General features: G+C 27.8%; 1 protein-coding gene across 4 annotated transcripts; it reads left to right on the forward strand.

Annotated features, from left to right (window-relative positions):
- The first annotated feature begins 205 nt into the window (after positions 1-205).
- On the forward strand, positions 206-23,544 carry LOC107437699 (SH3 domain-binding protein 5 homolog). Of its 4 annotated transcripts, none has more exons than XM_043045902.3 (10): positions 206-620; positions 756-849; positions 3,389-3,451; positions 4,746-4,874; positions 7,208-7,375; positions 10,542-10,672; positions 12,937-12,979; positions 14,577-14,760; positions 15,871-15,990; positions 17,697-23,544. In XM_043045902.3, the coding sequence occupies exons 2-10, from the start codon at positions 811-813 to the stop codon at positions 17,882-17,884; spliced, it is 1,065 nt and encodes a 354-aa protein (XP_042901836.1). In that variant the 5' UTR covers positions 206-620; positions 756-810; the 3' UTR covers positions 17,885-23,544. The 4 variants fall into 4 exon arrangements, with proteins under 4 accessions (XP_042901836.1, XP_087007996.1, XP_042901823.1 ...); XM_087151870.1 differs by having other exon boundaries at positions 206-508; XM_043045889.3 differs by having other exon boundaries at positions 206-468.
- Positions 23,545-24,759: the final 1,215 nt, after the last annotated feature.

The following is a 24,759-nucleotide window of genomic DNA, read 5'->3' on the forward strand; positions in this document are numbered from 1 at the left end:
CGGCACACTGACCGTAGCCAGTGATGCTTGACTTCGGTGAGCTGCTGGGAACCGTGTCTTAACGATCAGTCCACTGCGGGACGGAAATTAAGAGATACGAATGTGAACCTGATTGACGGGTCTTTTGAGGATAAACAAAATTTCACCAATCAAGTTCTTGATCGCATCTCCAAATTCACGTACTTAAAATGTTTCAATACAAGTGTAAACGGTTCCTAAGATTAACTGTGGCCTGCATCTAGCACACTACTATTTTTCTTGCGTAATCAATAAATTTTACCTCTTCATCGTTATTGAATTCATAAACAAAACAAATACAGAACGGATGCAAGCTCAATGCCAGCTAAAGTTGAATTTAGTTCTTCGAAAATAATTATTTCCTTTTAGCAATTATTTCTTTCTGAGGAATAACCAGTAACTATGTTTTAGTTATGTTGTATCCATTTTATGAAGTTATTTTTGAAAAAGGTCCGTTTAATCCTGTTTTATAATATTATTGTTTATAAAAGTATGAACTCAAATTTGCTAGGTCAATTTATTTGAAACTTAGCTTAATTAGTTTTTCAGCCTACAAAGTTTTTACAGTATATTCGGCTGTGCAATATGTATTTCATTAATATGTATGTAATAGCTGTTTTAGAAATGATTTCCTCTAGTTTTTTGCTTTCATTAAATTCTTTTTTGTTATGGAATTGTAGTTCTGGAAAATACTTGTTTTCACTTGCAATTTTAATTTTTAAATTCATATTTTGCAGTCTCCATATCTTGATGCATCCCTATGATAAGAAATAAAGAATTGAAAGCCAAAGTATGGATGAGAGCTCAGAAGCCGTTGACCCCAGAGTTAAAGTAATGTACTAATTTTTTTCTTTATCATTTTAATATTTCAAGCTGTTGATGAAAATTTAATGATTCCTTAAATTTAATAACTTTTTAAATTTGGGTTTTAAAGTAGCATTTCACTAGTAAGTATGAGAATTATATTCCATATATACTGTTAATATGTATGTATATATTAATAGATAATCCCAAAAAGCTGAAGTGGTTAGATACTGATTAAAAAACTTCATGCGCTTTAAAAGTATGCAAATGAGAAATTACAGTTCACTCAAAACAGGTACCCATTTTCACGACTTCACAGGCTTGAATGAAAAGAAACAAAATTGATTTGAAAATAAAAACACTACACAATATTTGCCAACAAAAAATAGAAAAATAAAGGTGAGAAACAAAACTAGAAAAATCACTTTTGTTTGTTTTTTATTCATGTCTTTTGTTTGTTTTTTATTCATGTCTGGCAAATTTCGAAAATAGGTGTCTGTATTTGAGCATTTGAAACATGTCATCTGTTGTTTCTCATTTGTATATTTTTGAAATGAATGAAGTTTTTAATCTAGCAATATATATTTAGTACATTACAGCATTTAAGTTTAAACAATTGAATATTTCCTTTTTCTCATTGATTAAATATTACTTGTAGAACATTTCCCTATCGTTACTTATTCAAGTCAGTTTGAATTACCAAATGAAATTGTCTCGTCATTTCACTTGGATAGGAATATATTGTGAGGGAAAAATATTAGTAAAAAGTAGTGGATTTCCCAGTAGAGTGACTAATTTTAATTAGTAAGTTGGTTTCATTCTGTAATTTATTTTTTATTATTTATTTGTATCTATTTCAGTGCCGGATTACCCCTTAGGCCATGGCCTGGGGCCCCCTTAAAATGGATTTTTTGAAAATAAATTTTAAAAAATTAAGAAAAAACGATTTTTTTAAAAAAAAATAAATTTCAAATATATATTAATAAATACGATATTTTTTTACATAATGTTAATCATATTGCTTTCTTAAATGAAAAGATTTATAAATACTTTTATATTTTAATAAATAAAATATATACAGGAAAAAAAATTTAATCTAAGGGCCCCAAAAATTTGAATGGCCTTGGGACGTGTATGCTTAGTCTAGCCCTGATCTATTTATTTTGTTTGGTTTATAGCGTGCCACTGCTATTAAGCTGTTAAACTTTGGATATTTTGGTGCAAGCACCAATATAGAAAGCTTCTCAATTTTTTGAATGCAATGTTTAAATACTTTATCTTAAAAGCATGCAAATGTCATATCTTTTCCCTCTGTTTTGTTCAGTTGTGATACATCTTGATGCAGTGTTTTCATTACAGAAAAAAAAATGGGAGAGAATTTCTCACCCTTTGTCAAAAACAGGGTGAGAATTCAAAAAGTTATGTGAGATTTCTAAAAATTTAAAAAAACATGAATAGACTTTGAAAAAAATTATTTCTTTAATTATAATACATTTTTAACATCTTCTAATTGAATACTTTTGCTGCTTCATCATATGGAAAATGTTCTATATCTACTTTTTCATCAGCTATTACATTTATTTTGCTGAAAAATATCCGTATTTGTTTCGTTTTGACCATTTCCACCGACATTTGTTTCATTTTCAATTATTCCTTTACGGAGTAGAAGATGTCACCTTAACAAGTTATTTGTCCATCTTACATGAAGAAACCTTACCTGCGGTGAACACGTGGTTGCAGAGAAATGTGTTCTGAAAGGGGTTCCGTGGTTCGAGTGGGTGGTGTTCTGCTGTTCTGAACAATACTGGTAAATAGGGAAGCTACATAACAAGGACCAATGTTCAAAATAATGAAAGATCAAGGAAGAAAAGTGAAACAGATTTTATTCAAAACGGCAAAAGACGAAATTTTTTCCAAAATTCGCGCATTTTGAAATTAATTAATAGAGTGCGCGAACTTCTCGCGTTAATCTTTTTTATTGCGAGAAAAGAAAAAATATGTGAGATTCTCGCGCTGTAGTGAAAGCACTGTTGATGTGTTCACCATTCTCTATAATTTTCACTTTCATGTAGTCTAAAATGTATTTTTAAATTCCTGCGTTGCCCACTTTAAGCACCATGTTCTGTGCACTTATGAGATATAGGTAGCTAATTGATTTCAAAGTCCAGTTAGTAATTAGTGTAAAGCTTACTTCTATTCATTGGCTGAAGGTGAAAGCATGCTAAGTGTTACCATAGTTTAAGAATTCTACAAAGTACTATCAACGAGCTATTTTGATCTTTATTATAGTTGTGGAAAAATTCTAAATCTAGAAATTAAAAAAGTTAAAACCATGTTATTTTCTTTCTTTTCTTTTTTAACAAATGGTGTTTTAAATACTGTTAACTAAGTATTTATTACTCTTTGTTCAAAAATTGTAATTAATTTGCTATATCCATCAAATGTTGTAAGTTCATTTATTCCCTTATTATGGTTGTAACAAGATAGTTTCATAAATTTGTTTTTTAATTTATCTTGCTGATGAAATAAAAATTATATATTTTATTAATTTATAATTTATTTTCAGGATCAATTGGAGTATTTAAACTCTTATACTGATGAGATTAATAGCCTTGAACTTCAGCTTGATGTAAGCTTTTGTCTTTAAAATTTTTATGTTTTTATAACTGTAACATTTGAGAAGATCTGTGTAATGATACCCATGCTAAAATTAGGGAAGAACTGGGAAACTAAAAACCAATCATAGAAGAAGGCAAACTCAAAAGTACATAAAAAAGAAGCCACTGTTTTTTTTTTCTTTTTTTTAATTACAAGAATTAAACAATGGCAAATAATTAGCATACCAATATGAGAATATTCTTTATTGTTTGAAAAATGTTTTAATCATTGTAAAAGAATGAACTATTGTAAGAGATTTAAGAAAGTCAAATTTACTTTTTTCATTAACCACTAAAATTCGTTTCAGAAGCTATTTTTATTTTTAAAAAGTTATTATTTTTCTAATATTGAACTTAAAAGATGAAACTATTTTAGTGTCTTATGTAACGGTATTTAATTTTGCCATTGGATCTTTAAATTTGAAAAAATTTCAATTGAACAAAGTAATTTTGATTTCCTAAAATCAAATAAATTTTTCGATACTATATCATTTATTTTAATGCTAAGTTCTTTTCTTTTTTTTTTCCTGTTCTGAATTCATTCATGGGAAATCATGCCTCGTGCTTCCATGTTCATATTCAGAGGCACTAACATCATGGTGTAAAAAGAAAGTCGAAACTACTTACTGGCTGCTGTTGCATGGAGGGAAGATGAAAAATGAAACACAGTGCATCAAACATATGACACTAATGACTTCATTTATAAGAATGGCAAGAATTTGTTTTCCTCCTTTCCCCCCCCCCCTACTGGACCTATGTGCTTCACCCACACGTCCTCTACCGAGAACAATCTCTAACGGAAGGGAGTTTAACTTTCCACTCGGCCTTCGTGATTGATTTTTCCTCATCACAAGTTCTCTTTTTTTTTTATCGCTTCATACGATTGTTCTAATATATATTTTTTCCCAATCCCCTGAAACATAAACAGACACATAATTCTCATGTTCTAAGTTGGAATTTTTTACACATTCATAAGTCCATCTTCAATAATTGGAAACGTCTCTTATCCCACTGGATTTTTTATATACAAATAATAGTTTATGCCATTTTCTGATTGTATTGATATTGGTCAACTATTAAAGAATATTTTTTGTAAAAAATTATTTTTGATGAAATCCACTTTGATTGCGGAATTCTTGCCTGAACTCTAGCGGCAAAAATATCGATTGGAAATTACTGTGCTATGTTTTTGATTATGATGTTTTATTTTGATGTTCTGAAATTGTTACTCATCAAATGATACTTGTCTACATTTACCAATTGTAGGATGCAAATGCTACATTTCGCAACACTTTGAGTGAATATAGTCAGAGACTGAAACTGATTGCCAAAAAGTTAGGCAAGTGTGTCCGCATTGCAAGACCCTATTATGAAGCCGAAGAAGCAGCTCAAGCTGTAAGTTTATTTTTCTTATTCTCAATTGTTATTTTTTTATGTTTGTTTCCTTTTGAATGAAAATCTAATGGAATCGAAATATAGGAATGAATCAAACTTTCCCAAATTCACCAAACTAGTTTCTAATGTTTCCAGGTAGGTAAGTATTTTACAAGTCTCCAAAATTTTCTCTAGATATCAGCTCAATACAAAGAAGCATCTTATCATGTGGAAATCATTGTGCTTTTCACCATAAGTGCCCTCCTGAATAATTTGGAAAATGTGGTTTGTCTTTGTATTGTTTGAAGCCTGAAAAAATTATAAAAATTCTTTGATATAACTTTAAATTTAAAGAATCTTTAAGGGTAACAATAATAAGATTTTTTTAAGTTTAGTAAACATAAGGGATTATTACTGTTTAGGTACAAAAAATTATAAGAGTTTTTTTTAGTTTTCATTTGATACTCAAATTAAAATGTTATTGTTGTTAATCGGCTTTGTTTACTTACATTTGTAGCTACATTGAACTAATGTCACTTATTTATGCTGTTTTTCTTTATAAAACTATGACATTGGTCTGTGCCACAAGAAAGCAAACAGATCTGACTATAATTTATTTTATGCATAAAAATGCCCAAGGGTTAATTAAATATTAATTTCTCTTGCTGAAATTTTTACTTTTTTTAAATTTGGGAAATTTATTTTGAACTGTTTATCGGCTGTTAATTTTTATTGTTGATCGGCTTTGTTTACTTACATTTGTAGCTTTATACATTAGATTGAACTAATGTCACTTATTTATGCTGTTTTTCTTTATAAAACTATGACATTGGTCTGTGCCACAAGAAACCAAGCAAATCAGAGTATAGTTAATTTTATGCAAGAAATGCCAAAGGATTAATTAAATGTTTAATTGTCTTGCTGAAATTTTTACTTTTTTTAAATTTAGGGATTTTACTTGGAATTTAAATAAATGTGTCCTTTCTCGCCCTGCCTCTCATTCCATAATCAAATTGAATTACATATTAGGGATGGTTGTATTTTGGATGTACCCTGGAGTTTTGTGCTTTCCGTATCATTCTTCCAGGTCTAAAAGCAGGACATGTGATTATCGCAAAATTTCATGTATTTCAAGAGCATTAGGTTGCGAACTTCCTCAAATCAAGAACACATAATTCAATGAAATTTTGAAGCTAGAACCCATTAATGAGAAGTTGATTCTTGCACAAATTTCATTATTTTGGTTTGGCAGATTTTCGCCATTTTGAATATTTGAATCTGTTTGTATCACAATTTTTATTAGCGTGATTTTAATATCAAACATCATCATCATCATCATAGTTGGCCAGACAGACCAATGTGAGCCAATGCCTTCCTTTGAAGATTTCTCCACGACGACTTCTGATTTATCTTTGAAATCCAATTTTTTTTTCATTAATTGCCAGAAAATCAGACTCCACTGAGTCAGCCCGTCTCAACCGCGGCCTTCCCCGCTTTCTTTTTCCAATGAGTCTAAAAAGCAGTATCTTTTTTATTGTGTTGTCGTCACTCATTCGAATAACGTGGGCGATTCAATTCATTCTATTTATTTTTATGTATTTAATAATATCAGGTTCTTTATAAATTTTGTACAGTTCAAAGTTAAATCTCCTTCTCCAAAATTTTTCTCTCAAAATTAGTGATGCAATTTTACTCCAGTTTTGTGATTGTCCAAGCTTCAGAGACATATGTCAAGATTGGCCCGACAAGAGTTCTGTAGATTAAGAACTTTGTTAATAAATCTTCTCAGCCCGTAGAAAGCCCTATTCGCCAAATAGACTCAGTTTTTTATTTCAAGAGTAATTGTATTGTCAATGGTAAATATCAAACATCGCAACTCCTATTTATGTGTTTTAAAAATTCAATATCACAATTTCTTTTTTCGAGTATTTAAAATCCAATTTCACAATTCATATTAAAGTGATTTTAAAATCCAATATTGTGATTCTTATAAAAGTATTTTTCTTGAATTAGTTACAATAAAGTTGTGATATTCTTCATTAGTAGGTAATTTAATTATAATTGTTAGTACTAAAAATTATGTTAAATATGAAACATGTATGCTATATAAATTGGTATTTTGATATTTATTTTTTGCTCATAAAATTTTTAGGGTTTTTCACTTTGTGTCACTATCACTCTTGAGATAATTTTTGGAACAATTTTTTATTAAAATTCACTAATACTGTTAATTTTATGTCCACATTAATATTTTAATTATGCTTTTAAAACTAATACTGTACCTAACTGTTATTAATTAAGACGGTGAAAAGTTTATTTGCTATAATATTTATTTTGGTGTAATAAACTTACAGGCTAAACTTGAGTGTGAAGAGGCTGCTATTCGTTATCACAGGGCATGCAGTGCTCATAAAGAAGCTCGGGAAACTATAGCAATGGCAGAAAAAAAGTTTGATTCGAAAAAAGACGATTATCAGTTTGATGCTGCTTGGCAAGAAATGCTTAACAGAGAAACTATAAAAGTAAGACCTTTACCTACATACATTCCTAATTGTTTTATCTTTTTAAAAATATAATTGCATCTATAAATTGAAATTCATATACCAAATGTATAATATGTGTAAAGTTCTCTCGTGTATTTTACTAAAGTATTAATGAAGTATATTTTGTTTTTGAAATCCGTCTTAAATATGCATTAATATAAATAATAATTGCATAATTTATTTCTCATTACCAGTAAATTTCATATGCCAACTCTTATTTTCCCAATTTGATTGTAATTATACGTCCCATTTATATTTAATTCTGTATTTGTTTATTTTAAAAACATAAGATCTAAATCAGGGGTTTGTCCAGGCCGAATTTACTACCGTTTAGCGGTACCTTCACAAATTCAACTAAAATGCTAGTTTCACAAAATACTTTTTTTTTAAAATTTATTTTTGTATCCCTTAAGAAACGATAAATCCATATTTTTGTGTTGATTTTTAAAGATAATTTTTAATTTTTCACAAATTATGTCTAAATTTTCACAAAATAGGTACCTCTCAGAAAAACCTAGACAGACCCCTGTAAATTATTCATTCTTTTTTTGCTTAGTATAATAAATGTATATTGATGTGAAATTAAACTTATGAAATATCAAGAGAAAAAATTTATTATGCTGTAATTTAGTATGCTGGTTTAGTATATACTGGTTATATCATAGAGAAGCTTTTTAGAGCGTCGCATTGAGAAGCTTTTTAGAGCGTCATTAGTCAGAATCTAGCCATTCAACTTGCTTAAGATGTTCATTATTAATAGGCAAAAATGTCATACATTTTGATCATAGAATACTTTTCAGGGTTTGTAAGGTACTGGATACAATGAAATCCACAATAAGAATCGCGTTTCAGACTATCTTGATCAAAACATCTTTGTCCATAGTTAAATTTAAGAAGTTTATTTTAGCAATACCAAAAGAATAAAAAAATTGGTAAGGAACTATAATACAAATTTAACAAGTTATTACTTGAACTATTATTAAATGGGGATCTATGTCACCACTGATTCTGCTTACATACTATAAAACAAATATGCCAAAACCTGAGGGATGATGCTAAAAATAAGTTATGAAATATTAAATGGCAAAAAAATTGTGTCTTTTGGGATGGGTTATTCTTCAAGTTGGAAGAAAAAATAGCATCTGATCAGATTTATGTACAGCCAAACCCCGCTATAGTGAACCTTCAAGGGACCGAAATTTCGGTTCACTATAACCGGGAGTTCACTATATCCGTTACGCAGGCAATTTCACTAATGGTTCCCAAACTCTTCCTTTTATTTCATTATATTCATATAAATGACTGAAAAATATTATGTAGTAGCAAAAAATTGTTTTATTTTTCATCACTCTTCGTCTTGCGTACAAAAAAAATTAGTAATCTTTAGCTGATGTGCAATCCTCAACATCAGATATGGAAACACTTCCCGACTCAGATAATTTTTCCTGAATTTCTGTTATTCCGCTTTTTGAACCTGTCTAACCTGCCATTCGAGCACATAAAAGTAGTTTCTATAGATGGTTTTAAAAATCTGTATATGTATCTATTTTGAAGTACAAATTTCAAAATTGGGGGGAAATCAGTCGAAGACTGAAAAAAGTTCATTATATCCAACTTCCTCACTTTTTTGGCTAACTATATCCACTAAAAATAACATTATACGTGTATAGCAAGGCATGGGACCGAACATTTCGTTCACTATATCCGGGAGTTCACTATAAGCCGAGTTCACTATAGCGGGGTTTGACTGTAGTAAAAAAATTCTTTCTCTTTGTTATTGATAGCTGAATGAGAACAATAGAATAATTCTGGGTATCTATTTTTTTGCTTTTTCCTTGATGCAAGTGTTTAATCAGTTCTAATTCAAAGTAGTAAATAAAACTTTTTGATTTGAAATTCATTGATTTATGAATGTGAATATTAATGAAATTCATATTTTAAGTTGGGTTCAGTAAAAATTGCCTTAGAAATATGGGAGTCCTGGATCCTAAAGACCTGAAGTTCCCAAAGTCTAGCACAATCTCTAAAGAAATCAATAGTTTCTCAACAATCTGTAAAATCAATAGTCTGTAAAATATATTTAATGCAAAACTATTTAAATGAAAGTAATTCGTTTTTTTCTTTCTCTCTTAATTTGCCCAAACCTCAATATTTTAGTGTAGTTTTCTGTGAACATTGCTGAGCAGTTACGAAAATGACAAAAGCTTTAATGAGTAAAGAAATAAAAAGTATGTTAATTAAACTGTAATTTTATTGTGCAATCTTTTTGAAATATATTGATGAAACAAAATAACTGATTTTGTAAAATTATGATCTTTACGTTATATTTAGTTATCATTCAAGTTTATGCAGTATAATTTTATGTTTCATAATTTATTAGTATAATCTTAAAATTAATGAACTAATGTTTTAGTTTAAATATCAATTAAAGATTTGGATATTTATTTTTATGTGAATTCAGTGCATTGTAATTAAATTTGAAATTATAAAGGCTTTATTATTTTTGGGGATTGAATAAAATTTTGTACACTAAATCCTATGTGTCCTGCCCACAAACCTGATCTTTTGAATACAATAAGTACGAAAAATCTGTTGCCTTGAGTTCAGAGTAGTCTGGCATCTCTAAACATCGTCTCCTAGCCGAAAAATAATTTGAAAAACACTACATAACTTTTTTTTACAAAAGTTTTTTTTTATTGTTCTTAAGACTAATTTAAAAAATTAAAGAAAAAGCATTGAAATAATACCTTTGAAATGCCATTTCAAATTATTTTAAAGTGAGAGAAATTTAAAACGTTTGTAGTCGAAGCACTTTATTTAAAATCTGAAGATGCGTGTTGTCCACATATAGTATAAAATAGCAAAATAATTTTTCTGTGCTATCTGCAACAAAATATGTAAAAATAGTTATCCTCATTATCTGATAATCTTAGCATTAATTGCTATTAGAAAATATAAAATAAAAAAACCTTAAGATACTTTAATTAATAGGATTCTGAGTCATATTAGCAGCCTTTGTGTATTCATATAAAACTATGAATTTTTTTTGTTGTTGTAAAAATTACACTTTTAATGATATTAAATAATATATATATATATATAAATCTATTTGTATTGTTGACTATAATGAGCGTTATTCTTTCAGCTAATGAATGCAGAAGCTTTGAAAGAAGAAAATGAGCTTGAACATAAGAGAACAACTCAAACTTTTTCTGCTGCAGTAGAAAAAGTTAAAATCTTAGAACAGCAATTGAAAAAGGAGATAATTAAATCTAGGTGAAAAATTATATTTAGTTTAATCCAAATACTTCATTTAAAAACTTCTGTTTGATAATTACAGTAGAAAATTTTTATAATACAAGCCTTGAAACATGAGCCTTTACATTATATGTACTTTTATACTAGATGAATTATATCTCATCCCTTTAAACTTAACAATATATATATATATATAGAGAGAGAGAGAAAGATAATATTTCAATATAATTTTTAAATACATATGCTTAACACAAAATTATTCACTTGAGTATTTACTTTTTTACTGAAAAAATTTGAATTATCAAGAATTTTAGAACTAACAACCAACAAATTTATCAATTTTGGTTTGCTGTAGAGATTGTGAAGTTAATATGGTTTATGGAGAATGGCATTATATGAGAGGCATTTTCGAAAAGTAAAAAACACAATACCACATACTCACTTGAAACATTTTTAATTGATTAAAAGTACATTACAAATTTCTAACTGGTACTTATATTTTTTGACATTGTTGCCACTTAGTATTGTAAAAGCATTTGTTAGGTCTGGATACAAGCTTTTGTATTTCACAGTCATGGATTTTTGCTGCTTGTTATCAGAGCCATTTTTTTTATCTCATTTTTGTTGTAAAAGTTTTGCGCTGCAAGACACTTTTTTCAGTTGAAGGAATAAGTGAAAGGTCCTGACTGTATCCTGGATATTCTAAAATTTCCCATTTGAGTAGTGCTTTGCTTTGAAAGGCTGTATGAAGACAGGCACACAAGATTTTGATTCTCATCTGATGGGATTCTGAATTAACTCAAACATTTCAAAGTTGTGCTGCTTTAACCTGGCTCACCATAAAAATAACCCTGTGGGAAAAGTGAAACATTCAAGGTTATAGTCCATGTTACCATCAGGCTCACAATAACATTTCTTTTCTGCTATCAGTGAAGTTTCTCTACTTTTCAAAAGCGCTTCGTAGACCTTCTGCTATATATATATATATATGCAGTAAAACTTGTGTAAGTTGACCACTTGTGGTGCATTGTTTTAGTGGTCAACTTAGACAAGTGGCCAACTTATAGAGGGGGTGGGTCATTGTTTACTTTTTCGCTGCTATAAATTTAATTTTTTTTTTTTTTACTTGACTTAAAAAATTTATTCAGAAAATATGCAAATGAATATCTTAAGAAATGCGTTTAAACCTGAATGAACTTCAATTTGATACATATAATTCTAATATTTAACTAATTTTTTAAAAAAAAATTATTTCGTTAGTTATGCATGTGAAGCGTTTAATAAATATAATTTCTTAAAATATCAGAGCACGAGAACATGTAATTTGAAAACTTTAACAAAATAAAATTATTTGAACATAAAATTTATTTACTACCCTTAAAGATCAAAGACCATAAATAAAGGATCAAAGCATATTTCAAAGCGTTCATTTATTCAAATGCTCACTATTGCGATTGGAAGAGCAACTTTTCAACTAACATACCTGTTTTCAATGAACGGATCAAAGAAATGGTCAAAAGCTGACCCCTTACAGTTTCCCTTGTTGGCAACTCACAAAAGGGTTTAGATTAGCTTTTTACACTACTTCACCAAACAAGTGAAATTTTAACACACATTGCCAAAATGACAGAAAATTTTCTGAATTTTTTTTTTCTGGTCAATTTATGAGGGTTTTGGAATAGAATTCCATAATACTCCTAGACAAAATTGACTTATTTCAGTGGTCAACATACAAGATAGACAGGTGGTCAAGTTACAAAGGTTTTGCTTTTTTGTATTATATAGGAAAAATTCCGTTCTTGATAATTGAGGTCAACTTATGCAGGTGCCCTACTTACAAGGGTGGTCAACTTGGCTGGTTTCACTGTATATATATATATATATATATATATATTTCATAATTTAACTTATTATATTTTTTAAATGTACCAAAGTTATTTAATTAAAAATTTTTTGTTAGACTAATATTCACTCTTATAATTCCGTAATTTTGGTGCTATAATTTTCAGGAAGCACTTGAAAACTGTTTTACTCTTTGTAAGTGATTTAAATACGTTTCTAGTAGCTTCAATTTTTAAAAGAAAAGTTCATTATGCAGAGATGGTTTCTTATTTTTCATCGTAATCTTTAATTGTTCATATAATTCAAGAGCTGAGAGGATGAAAGTTCTCTGTGACATTATAATGAGTTCTAGTAAATTAGTCTAAGTTATAATGAATGCTTAAAAAAATGTATCTGCATAAAAACAGCAATTTATATAATGTTTAAATATTCTATTTTAGATCATATTTTGAACAAAAGAAAGTGTTCCTAAAAGTCTTGCAGGTATTTATTTTATTTCGAAATGTGATTATTGATATGTTCATGATAAGATTTATATTAATTTGAAATTTAAGAAAACTTAAAACATATAAAGTTTTATAAAAAAAAAAAAAGTTTAATCATTGAAACATTAAGGCTTTGAAAATATTAAAATTATTGCAATTATATTTTTTCTATTAAAAATGTTTGACATACCTAAAGAGTACTAAATTTTTAGTTATCAAAAATACTTTTTTAACTTTTAGTATCATTGTTAAGTAATTATAAAATAAATATAATTAAAGATAAAATAGATTTTTCGATACTAAGAAATAAACTTACATTTATTATAAATTTTTTTAGCAATGATGCTGCATATTTAAACAGAACAAAGTAATTTTAACATTGAATTTTAGTTTATTTTAATCATGAAATTTACTTGCTTTTAAACTTTTTATAAGTTATCAAGTCACGTTGTTCTTGTGGGGAGGAAAAGATAATTTCATGAACCTTAAGTATTTTAAAATTTTATAAATTTTTCCACTTTGAAGAATATTTCCTTATTTTTTTATGAATTAAAAAGTATTACTTACATGCAGGGTTGGAAAAAAACGAATTTTTTGGTATAAAACTATGTTTTTTAAAACTCCACTTACCTAGCAAATTAGCATTTAATATCTAAATATCTTTTTAGTAGTGCATACATGTAAAAGTTTACCTCCTTAATAGTTAGTATACACAAAAATGTTGTAATTCTACATTAATGTCATTTAGCAGCATATGCTTTGTAGCAGTACTATTAATAAATTGTTATAAAATATTCACACAACTTCTCAGAAAATTCACACCAACTCTTAAATAAATTGTTATATAGATTTCAAAGTTGTCAACAACAAAAAAAATCAATAAATAAATAATTTTAAAAAATAAGAGGTAAATAAACTGTAAATTTTGTGTCATTGTGTTAAATTTAGTTTATTTAAATTTTAGTTACTATTTGGGTGATTTAAATTTGAGTTAATAATTAACTCTAAACAATTGTATTGGTCATTTTTGTTTTTCTATTTTGTTTAGGTTCTTCTGATTTTTTTTTTTTTTTTTTTTTTTTACCTTCTGAGTTTCTTTGACTGTTCTGAAAAAATAGGTTTCTTCTGAATAAAATCCAAACCCTGTTTGACATAAATGTTTTTGTGGAAAAACATTTCTGCCCTAAATATTTAAAAATTGTGGATATATGTTTATTTGAAATAATACGGATTACCTGTAGAAGTTAAAGTCAAAATTGTAAATATTTTTCATCCTTTTATATTTTTGTTACAATCAAACTGGAGAATTTATATAAATAATAGAACATTTAATTGCATAAAATATTTTTTTTAAATAAAAAACCATTTGGTTTAAATCAGTCTACCCTGATTATATCTTATGGGCAATTTTTCAAACAGAAATACAAGGCTATGGAGTTGAACTTAAGTAGCAAAATTGAGTCGGCTGTTAGTTAATGATTATTAAATAAACAAAAATAAAAATTCAGGCATTTTTGAGACACACAATATTTTAAGCATATTTGATAATTAATGTCTGAAAAGTTTAGAATAGTAGTGGTTTTGATATTTTGTAGGACTTAAAAACTCGTGTTGAATCTTTACAAAGAGCTGTTATGGATTCTAAAGCGTCCTATGCTGCATGCTTGCATAATCTAGAGATGATATCAAGTGAAATTCATGAAAGGAGAAAGCTAAATTTGCCACCTAGGGAACCTGGCGTCGGAGCTGAATGGGATGCCAAAGCTAATGCTGAAATTTGTAAGTTAAATTTGTGATCACTATTCATTGAAAGTTTATTGAAATAACTAATAATACTATCTTTAATAAGAATTATTTTTTTCTTCGAATTTTAATAATTTTTCAATTAGTTTCGTACATAAGTTATTAAAAAACAAACACATAACTTAAAAAAGTAATTCATATCTTCATTCTTTTATCATAGGAATGATAAAATTATTTTTATATTTCAATAATAAAAACAAAGATGGTAATTCACACACAAATTGCCATAAGTGAATATGTGTGCATGGCTTTGGAGAATTAATTATATATGAATAATAAAGACACTAATCTTAATTCATACACTATATATCAGAAATATGCTGCACATGACTTTTGTTAGTGCAGCCAAGGTTACTAAACTTGTTTCACTCAAGTCGACCTGACTAATTCAGTTTATGAGTTACTAAAAAATAAACAAATAGCCTGAAAATAATTCGTATCTTAATATGTAAATGAATAATTATTATTTATTTTTAATAATATTAGAAAAACTATTGGAAGTAAGTGAACATAACTTTAGTACAGCTTTAATTACCAAGCTCAAACCATGGTTTCTAATGGTAAAAATGCATAATCTAAAATTAAATTGTAACTTTAGGATCCTGATCCATACACAAATCACCAGAAAGTTAGTGGACATAACTTGTTCGCGCTACCAAGATTATTCAACTTGTTTCACTTTAACCAAGATTTCCAAACTCTTTTAATTAATGAGTTATTAAAAAAATGTATACCTTAAAACGAATTCTTTACTCAGTGGGGGAATAATAAAATTATTGTATTTAAACAATAAAAAATCTGTCATGATTGCTTCATAAAATTGCATCATGTTCATATAAAAAGTGCAATTACTTATATAGCATGTTTGCTTAGTTTTTAACTTTAGAATTGAAATACCTCTTTTTAATTAATATGTTTTAATTAATGTGTTCCTAATTTTAATTTAACTGTGTTTTAAATTTTCTTCTGGTGGAAATTTTTTGACTGATAAAATTTTTTTTTGCACTTCAAAAAATATTTGTATTTTTAGGCAAACAGTTTTTTGTGTTATTAAGTGTAATAATTTTATATGTTCAATTGTTTCAGCTATTCGTCCTCCTTTGTCAATGATAAAAGTTTGGGACTCGGAAAGCATATCTTCTGCTACCGAAACTGATGTAACTTCTGATAACGAGAATTTGTGTCAAGATTTGTCTTTGGAATCAAGTAAGAATTTTTTTTTTTTTTGCCAATAGTAACTTAGATCTTGATTCTATGTTAGCATTTTTTTAAAAGATTAGATTATCGTGATACATACATAATTTAAAAAGTAATTAAATAAAAAGAAAATATGCACCTAGAATTAGTAGTTTATTATGCTGTTTCAGAGATTGAAAATGAAAATTTAAGTGTTACATTTATTACTACTAAATATTATACACTCTCAGTTGATGAAATTAACTGAAAGTACATTGATAGTAAAATATGAGAGAACTGAGCTTCAGTCACCATACTTTTTTTCTAGTTTAAATCGTCCTTCTTTATCAAAGGCTTAGGTTTAATTTTTCTATTAACTGAGTTGTTAAAAATATCAGACCTAATTTTTATAGTTTAATTTTTTCTCTGTCTAGCTGTTGCCCACATGGATTAGCCTTTCAATAAAAACGACGTGATTCTTTCCTAGTCTTGTTCAAAAAAAAAAAATAATAATAATACTAATATCAATTTTTATCCTCAATTCATAAGACACCAATTGTTAGAAAATTGCTAATAAGTCTAGACTAGCAGGATCACCAATAATTTATTTTAAATTTTAATTGGATGTAATTGGAAATTGAGACAATTAGAAAAGTTTATCAATTTATTAAACTATGTTAATTATACATCTAAAGATAACTTAAATCTCTTCAAAATCAATACCAGTCTTGTAATCTTCTAAAAAAAATTTTCATATAAAAAGGAAAATAAAATTAAAGTGACGTTCCGCAGTGGACTGATCGTAAAGACACAGTAGAACACAAATGTCAAGCATCACTGGTTGCAGTCAGAAAGTGGGTGAGTGACCACTTTGATCAGCCTGCATAAGGACTGAGGGTGTGCAGCATCGATCCATGTTAAACTGTTCTACCGTAAAGTGCTGGGAGCCACCGCCTCTGCAGAGGATCAAAATCGCAATGGCATGTCTTTGGATCATCCTCGGGGTCGTTTCTCAGACCGTCGCTAATAGTCCATTATGCAGCTCAAGTGCAACGTAAATAAAGTACCTACCTTTCACTTAAAAATGCATATTTAAATGTTTATTTTCTTATAATTTTCCGTTTAAAATATAAAAGGTTTAGAGTTGTTCATCAATTAATCCTTTTTTTAGCTCTTTTTTTTCTCTTTTTTTTAAAAAAAAGAAAACTATACACAGAGACTGTCTTGCCTTGTTCGTTTGCCTTGAATTATTTTTCAAAAGTTTAAAATTTTTCTGTTATTTTGATAATGAGTGAGAACTAATTATATAGTGAATGATTTGATAGTGTGTGAGAACTATGTAATTATATAATGAGTGATTTGATAATGAGTGAGAACTAATTATAAAATATACACATGAAATAGTATAAGAGGGTAGTTTAAAAAATTGAGGATCAAATTCAGCTATTACATAATATTATATATTTTGATACATTTTAATGGAGGTAAGTGAGTGCCCTTTTTTATTCTTAGCAGGAAGCACCCTGCCCTTTTTCATTCTTAGAGAGAACTCTACATTTTTTAGGACTGTTTTTGTATGATTTTTAATGTCATTTTTGTAGAACATTTCGATGTCATTAACATCCTAGCCCTGATAATTATATATATATTTTTTTTGTATTGTATTCATCTATTAAACTGTATTTTTAAGGTTTGAAATGCTTTTTTTTTTTAAATTTAAATAAACTTCTTTTCAGGTTTGAAATTTACTCCAAATCTAAACAAACCACCTATGGATGTAAGTGAAGATGAAAAAGCTACAAGTGCCAACATCAGCCGGCCTGGTGATCTTCCCCTTCCACCTTCCAACATGAATGATACTCCGTCCACATCTACCGATGAAAAAATATGTGATTTGTTCGAAGACGTAGATCTGAATTCATAGCAAAATAGAAAGAATATAACTATCTGGTTTAGATTTTCATAATTGTATTGTTGATTTTAAATATTTTTATGATTTTATTTTGTTTTGTTTTTTTTCCCTCATTTTTATTGCATTTACCTCATTTTTCTTTTTTATTAAAGGAAACATTTTTCATTGAAGTTTTTCTGATTTAGTTAATCGTGTTCTCTTTGTTTTGAAAAATTAGTTTTATGTGATAACCTGCAATTCTTTTTTAAAAAAATGTTTGCTTAGATTTTAGTTTACTGTTAGTGATTGATAGATTTTAGAAGTTAAAAACAAAATAATTAAATTTACTCCTTTTGGTGGTTAAAATCAATATTTTTTTTCTATTATGTAAGCACTTCTGCTACATTTTTTTAATAGTTATGTAATTTTTTAATAACCATTAAAGTATGTGAATTTTGAGACTCTATTAATATAATATTAAATTATGTTGATAGCTCATTTGCATATATGTGTAGCGAATATTTGAAAATAGTCAAGTGAGAAAAAGATAGACTGGTGCTATGTGAATAAAGTAAAACAGTGACAAAAGAGTACAAATAATGGTGTGACATCGGTTCCATTATAAAGGACATTCTTTAGTATCAAAAAACAGAATGAAAGCGGGAAGCACAGAGATGTGGAGAAAAATTACAAACAAGTTACCACAATAAATAAGAGTGTTAAACCAATAAGGAAACAAGCCTAAAGAAATCAGTCTGCAATAATTATTCAATACTGCCCATCAGCCATTTGTTCAGGTTTCTGTGAATCATTTCATATTTTGAAAAACTTAACTATTTAGTTAATTATCTTTTATAGTATTCCATTCTATCCAAATGTTTGAAATTATATTTTCTTTTAATATTTACATACTTGGTTTTCACCCTGACACCGGACAAATCCTTTTTCTTTATTATTATGTTATTCTAGCTTGTTCCCCTTTATTATTGACTTTTTGTAACTTGTTTGAAATTTTCTTCTTCGTCTTTGTGTTTCCCTTTTTCATTCTGTGTTCTAACATGAAAAGAGGTTCTTCATTTTAGAACTGGAACCATAGTTTGACTGTTTTCATGGCATTATTTATGTTCTTTTTACATTGTTTACTTTTATTCAACTGAAATTAGCTTATAATTGGTATTAGTATTTTATGTCATAATTTTGAGCAGCACACAAAATTGTTGCAAAAAAATTAATTTATTTGAAATATGAATTGCATCTATACTTTTAATTGTATCGATATTTTTTAAAACTATTTGACTCGTTATAAATGCCTTCCAAAATATTTAATGAGCTTTTATTATTTAATGAAGTGATATTTAATTATTTTGGTTTTTTGTTTAAATGAGTAATTTTATATGCAAAGTTTTTATCAAATTTGATAAAATGTAAAGAACAACTTTGAATTTGTTCTGTAATACCAAAATATATTGTTAAATTAATGGTTGTATTTAAAAGTTTTGTTGTCTTTTTATTTTTAATGTATAAGATGTAACTTGCTACTGTAAATTTCCTCTTTATTTCATATAGGTTGTGTTAATGTGCAATAATTAATTGAAAAGAATTTTTCAAATATTTTTAATAGATTATACAGGTGCTGGTTACCTATTTCAAATGTTGAAACCAAAAGTACTTTCTTGTGATTTACTTTTGCCTGTTCTTTGTTTGTATTGTCATATACTATATTATGTTGCTCTACTATTTGCCATATGCCTATTGCCCAATAATCTGATACAGTTAGTAGCAAAATATTTTTGTGAACTTCAAATTGCATATAATTTTTTAATGCTATATTTTGTATTTGATTGTAAAATAAATTTCTTTAAGTTTTTTTGAGAAAAAAAAGAAAAAAAACCTTAACATGAGCAAAAATAGTTCTCACAAGAAAAACAAAGCAATGAATTGGAAAAAAAATTCTCGTTTCCCCCCCCCCTATAATTTTGAAGGGTACTACTGTTTCAAAGAATGCTTTCTAAATGATTAATTTACGTCATGTGCATTTAAAATTTTGTATCACGGAAAGAAAAAGAGTTGAAAAGTAGTAACCAAAATTGGTTTATATCTTTTAGTTCTAAATTTAGTAACTTTAAAAAAAAAAAAAATAAATAAAAAAAAAAAAAAAAACATTATTTTTTTAAAAATATTAATTTTAGTAACTGTGTTTGTTTTATAGAAAATAGTATTAAATTGATGGCATAGTAATCTTTTAATATAGTTATTTTCTGCAAAGCATTTTTTCTGTTATTTGAATAGTACGTCAACTTTACTTTTTAAAGAAATGGAGCTATCTCTCTCACAAGTTCATACAAGTCATTCTTGTCTTATTTTAAAACTAGTACACCTCCAGCTTTATTCTGTTGAACAGAGGCACCACCAATTAGGCAAATATAAAAGCCTATTAAGTCAATGTATTTTTAGTCTTTTTACCCCGAAATGATCTAAGAGTTTTTGCCCACTATTTAAACAATGACTCTTATATCTTTAATATCAATTTTCTTAATTCGCATTTCTGTCGTACCTTACATAATAAGTTGAATAACTCAATTGACGGTATATCTATTTGTATAAAGTTTGACTGATACATTAAAAAATTCATGCATTTTTTAATAATTAAAATTTTTTTACGGCATACATTAAATTGGTAATGCTCAATGTGTTAAAAATACATTATGTGTAAAAAATGTAGTTGTATAAAACTATCATTATTGTTAATTTTAAGTGTCTGAAGAAATAGTGAGCAAAATTTTCTCTCAACTTTGAATTTTGATTCCCCCCCCCCTCTTGAACTCAATAACTCTACAGCTTGCTAATTGATTTAATGAGAGCTTCCAAGTGTAATTTATTGAAATGTGTTGTTTGGAGATTTTAAGAAAATAGCCCTTGCAAAATTGATCAATATTAAGTAATTCAATCTTATATTAAGGTGTTCATTTACTTTCTTTTTTTTTTAAATTGAATTGACTTTTAAGTTATATAATTTTAAGGTGTGTTCCAAAAGTCATAGAATATATATATTTTTAAAAATTTAAGTTTCCATGACTATCTAAAAAAATTTTTCAGTGAATCTCCTAGATCTATGCATACCCATGAAAAAAAACATCCTTTAATCAGGTGTCTGTCCAGGCCGAGTTTACTACCGTTTAGCGGTACCTTCGCAAATTCAACTTTAGGAAAAACGGTAATACTTTTCACAAAATACTTTTTCTTAAAATTTTATTTTTATATCCCTTAAGAAATGATAAATCCATATTTTGACCATATTTTTGTGTTGATTTTTTAATATTTTTAATTTTTCACAAATTATGTCAAAATTTTCACAAAATAGGTACCTCTCAGAAAAACCTAGACAGACCCCTGTTAAGGCTATTGCTGTTTAACCAGCATCAATGACATAAAAACGGCATTTTTTAGTGTATTCTTGTTCCTCGGAGCAAAAAGAAATGGACTTGAGCTGGGTCTTTGTCCCAGAGTGCTTATGCTAGGATAAATTGGCTAAAGTGCAGAAGATTGTTTCAGGCAACTGTCTTTAATGCAAAAGCTTTGGAGAAAAAAATTGTCCTGGGCTAGGTCTTTACTGTAGACTGGCAATGGCATGGTTGACCATGAAGCGCTGAGGATTGTGTCAGGCAAATAGTCATGATGCAGAAGCCAGATCGCAGCAATATGTTTAAACTTTCAGATGATCCTTTTCCCAAACATTTTCAGAATAGCCTCATAGTATTAATGGCGTATCCTTGAAGAAAAACTATGTACCACGCCATTTGTGTTAGAGAAAAGACAATCAGCATTTTTTTTTTTTTTTACTTTGGAGTTGTTCACCCATGACACGGTTTTAAAGAAATTCAGTGCGCCATTCGCAATTTAACACTTTGTTTCTGGGTCGTACTTAAATGTCCGTGATTCGTCATTGCCTTTTTTTGCTGATTATTGTGCAGAACTTGATCACTCAATATTGGTTGAAAGTACCTATCATTACTTGTTCTTAGAACAGGGAGCATAATATACCTAAGTACATTATAACACATAGATTTCATCTCATTTAACTTTAATAGTCAGAACATAGTGAGGCACTACAATATATATATATACATTTAAATATGTATACATTTCATGAGTTATGGGACACATCTTGTATTTAACATTAAAAAAGAAAGTGATGAGATTGCGAGTGAAATTTTGTATTTAGGAGACGTGTATTTCCAGTAGATAAATTGTGATAATTAGTAAAAAATGTTTAGAATGTCAATAAAAGAGCTCAATTAATTCAATTCTATGGATAATTAACTGTGTAAAACTAAACACAGATGGCATCAGTGGAGTAAAAAAAAAAATTGTTTATTTTCATTCTAAAACCTAAGAGTTTATACCGTCATTAAAATTTTTTACGCCTCATAATTATCTCTCGCAGAGCTTTTTCCTTTCAGATTATTGTGTTCTTGACTTTTTTAATGTTTAAAATGATAACACAAAATAATTCCCATAAAGAGATGATTTGATGTTAAAGCAGATAAATAGCCGAGATATGTTATATCACTCACAAGATAGTTACCTAATCATTTTATGCGTTGATTGTTTCTAATATTTTTAGTCTCGAAAGATTTGATGTTGAAACAAATGAATTGTCAAAATGAGTGATAACACTCACCAGATAGTAACTTAATCATTTTACTCATTGATTCTTTTTAGTATTTTTAATTCAATTTTGTTTAAGAGAAAATGCGATGTAGCCATAATTTGATGGAAGAGAAATTCGCTATAGCCATAACTGGCTCTTGCGCCAATAACTAATAACTAACTTGTCGTAAGAGAATATTTGATGATGAAATAAGTGAATGGTTAAAATAAGTGATACAACAAGATAGCAACTCATTCATTTAATGATTGCTTCTAATAATTTTAGCCCAATTTTAATTTTGAGCAATAATTTGATGTTGAAACAAACAGATAGCCTAAATGAGCAATATCATTCACAAGATAGGACTTGTTAATTTTATGTATTGATTGTTTTTAATATTTGTTTAGGTCAGTTTTAACTTTAGGGTCTGATTATATATATATGAAACTTGAGAAAATTATACTTGAATGGTTGTACCGGATGAAAACTTTCCTACTTTTAATAATAAAACTTTCATGAATATCAAGCCTGATCACAGTTAGCAAACATGATATTGGTGGAGGGATACAGCCGAAACTTTTTAAGGTCTGTTCCAGTTTTAGAAAGCTTGTTTAGACTCAATTAACTATTCATATTACATTAGCAAAAAGCCGCTATTTTGTATCAAGACATTTTCTGTTGTATTGTTAATGCTGCATGTTTAAAAATCAAATATTAACTGTCAAAACTCATAGAAAAATTGGTATATAAGTTTCAAGAACTATTTCTCTATTGAATTTAAGTAAAAATTAAAATTAAAAAATACCTAGTTTGCTTTACAAGAAAGTAATCCTGAAATGATTTTGGGGTCGATAAATATTTTAGTGATTAGTAATTGTCACAACAGTTGTGTTATTAAATTTTTACGAAATTTAATTGATATTCTCATAAAAGAAAAGATAGCATGCTAAAACAAAATTTAGTTCTTTCAATGTTTTGTTAATTTATAGTGCAAATCAATTGTAAGAAGTTATTTTGTAAATAAAGTTATACCTTTTAAAAACAGCTTTTTTTTTTTGTCTGACTAATTTATTTGAAATTTAATACATCAATTTATTATAAATTGCTTTGTATTACTACTTAACTTTTTTTTTATAATGTTCTAAATTGATAATTAGAGGTAAAAAGTTCCAGCCGTGCCACTTTTTCCCCCGAGTTTTTTTTTCTTTCTCCCGACTGAATTATATCGTCTTAAAAATTTTAAACATTTGTTATGTTGAGCTGAAGGACCATCTACAAATTGTACAAAAGTGATTGAAGTATTCTATTGGTAGCTTTGCATATCCAATGTTGTGTTTTTGGATTTCTGTGACTATTGATATATTTTATGTATAAAAAAAAAATGAAATTTTCATATCGTGAAAGGTTATATTGTTTGGGGTCATATACTTATTTGCTATTTTTAGAAAATGAAATCAATTCTCCTGTGATGGAAATAAGTTGTTTTGAAAATTTGAATTGTTCTCTTTATTGGTTTAATTTAAAATGATTTAAATCCAATTAACAATATTTCATTCATTTTTTTTAAATGTTTAGTAACATCCAAATCACAGAAAATAAAAGAACTTCACTATAAATGTTAATGAAAATCATGCAAGCATATCCTGATGATCTCTTTTTTGCTTTGTTAAGGGAAAAAACTTAAAAACCAGAGGTGAATAACAATTGTTTTCATTTGACCATAACGCGTTTCATTTTGAATAATAAATTAAAGGGAATTTGGATAAAGAAAGCTTTTAGATGTTAAAGCTTTTTATGTTACAATGGAGTTATCGTTTGAATTCTCAATTAAAGAGTAACACAAATTATTTTAGAGAAGGATATGTATGAGTACTGGTTTTCTGTCTTCCTGATTGCTCTGCCTTTTAGATAAAATGGCGACTCCTCATCATAACAAAGTTCATCAAAACTCAGATTTTTAAGTAAAAACCCATCTTACATGGGGGGGGGGGTTAATCGTGAAAAAACCAAACTCCTTCCAGGGATAATTTATATATATATTAATAGCAATTTTGCCTGTTATACTTATATACACTAAATATAAAAATAAGATATTGTATATACTAGAGAAAAGTATTGCTTGATTGTTACCAAAGAGATTAATGAAAGAAATAGTTCAGAGAATGACTATTTTAGTCATTTTTCTGCCCTTTAAATCTGTAATGAGTTGCAAAATGAGGAATTTTTTGAAATGAAGTTATCTGTTTTAAAATATAAA

Source organism: Parasteatoda tepidariorum, chromosome 9 (genome assembly GCF_982258835.1).
Source record: "Parasteatoda tepidariorum strain Cologne lab strain chromosome 9, Ptep-v5.0, whole genome shotgun sequence".
Taxonomy (NCBI): domain Eukaryota; kingdom Metazoa; phylum Arthropoda; class Arachnida; order Araneae; family Theridiidae; genus Parasteatoda; species Parasteatoda tepidariorum.

Coding starts and splice junctions, on each gene's coding strand:
- LOC107437699 (XM_043045902.3), top strand. CDS start 811: ATGGATGAGAGCTCAGAAGCCGTTGACCCCAGAGTTAAA. Junction 4,875..7,207: donor CCGAAGAAGCAGCTCAAGCT/GTAAGTTTATTT, acceptor ATAAACTTACAG/GCTAAACTTGAGTGTGAAGA. Junction 10,673..12,936: donor AAGGAGATAATTAAATCTAG/GTGAAAAATTAT, acceptor ATTCTATTTTAG/ATCATATTTTGAACAAAAGA.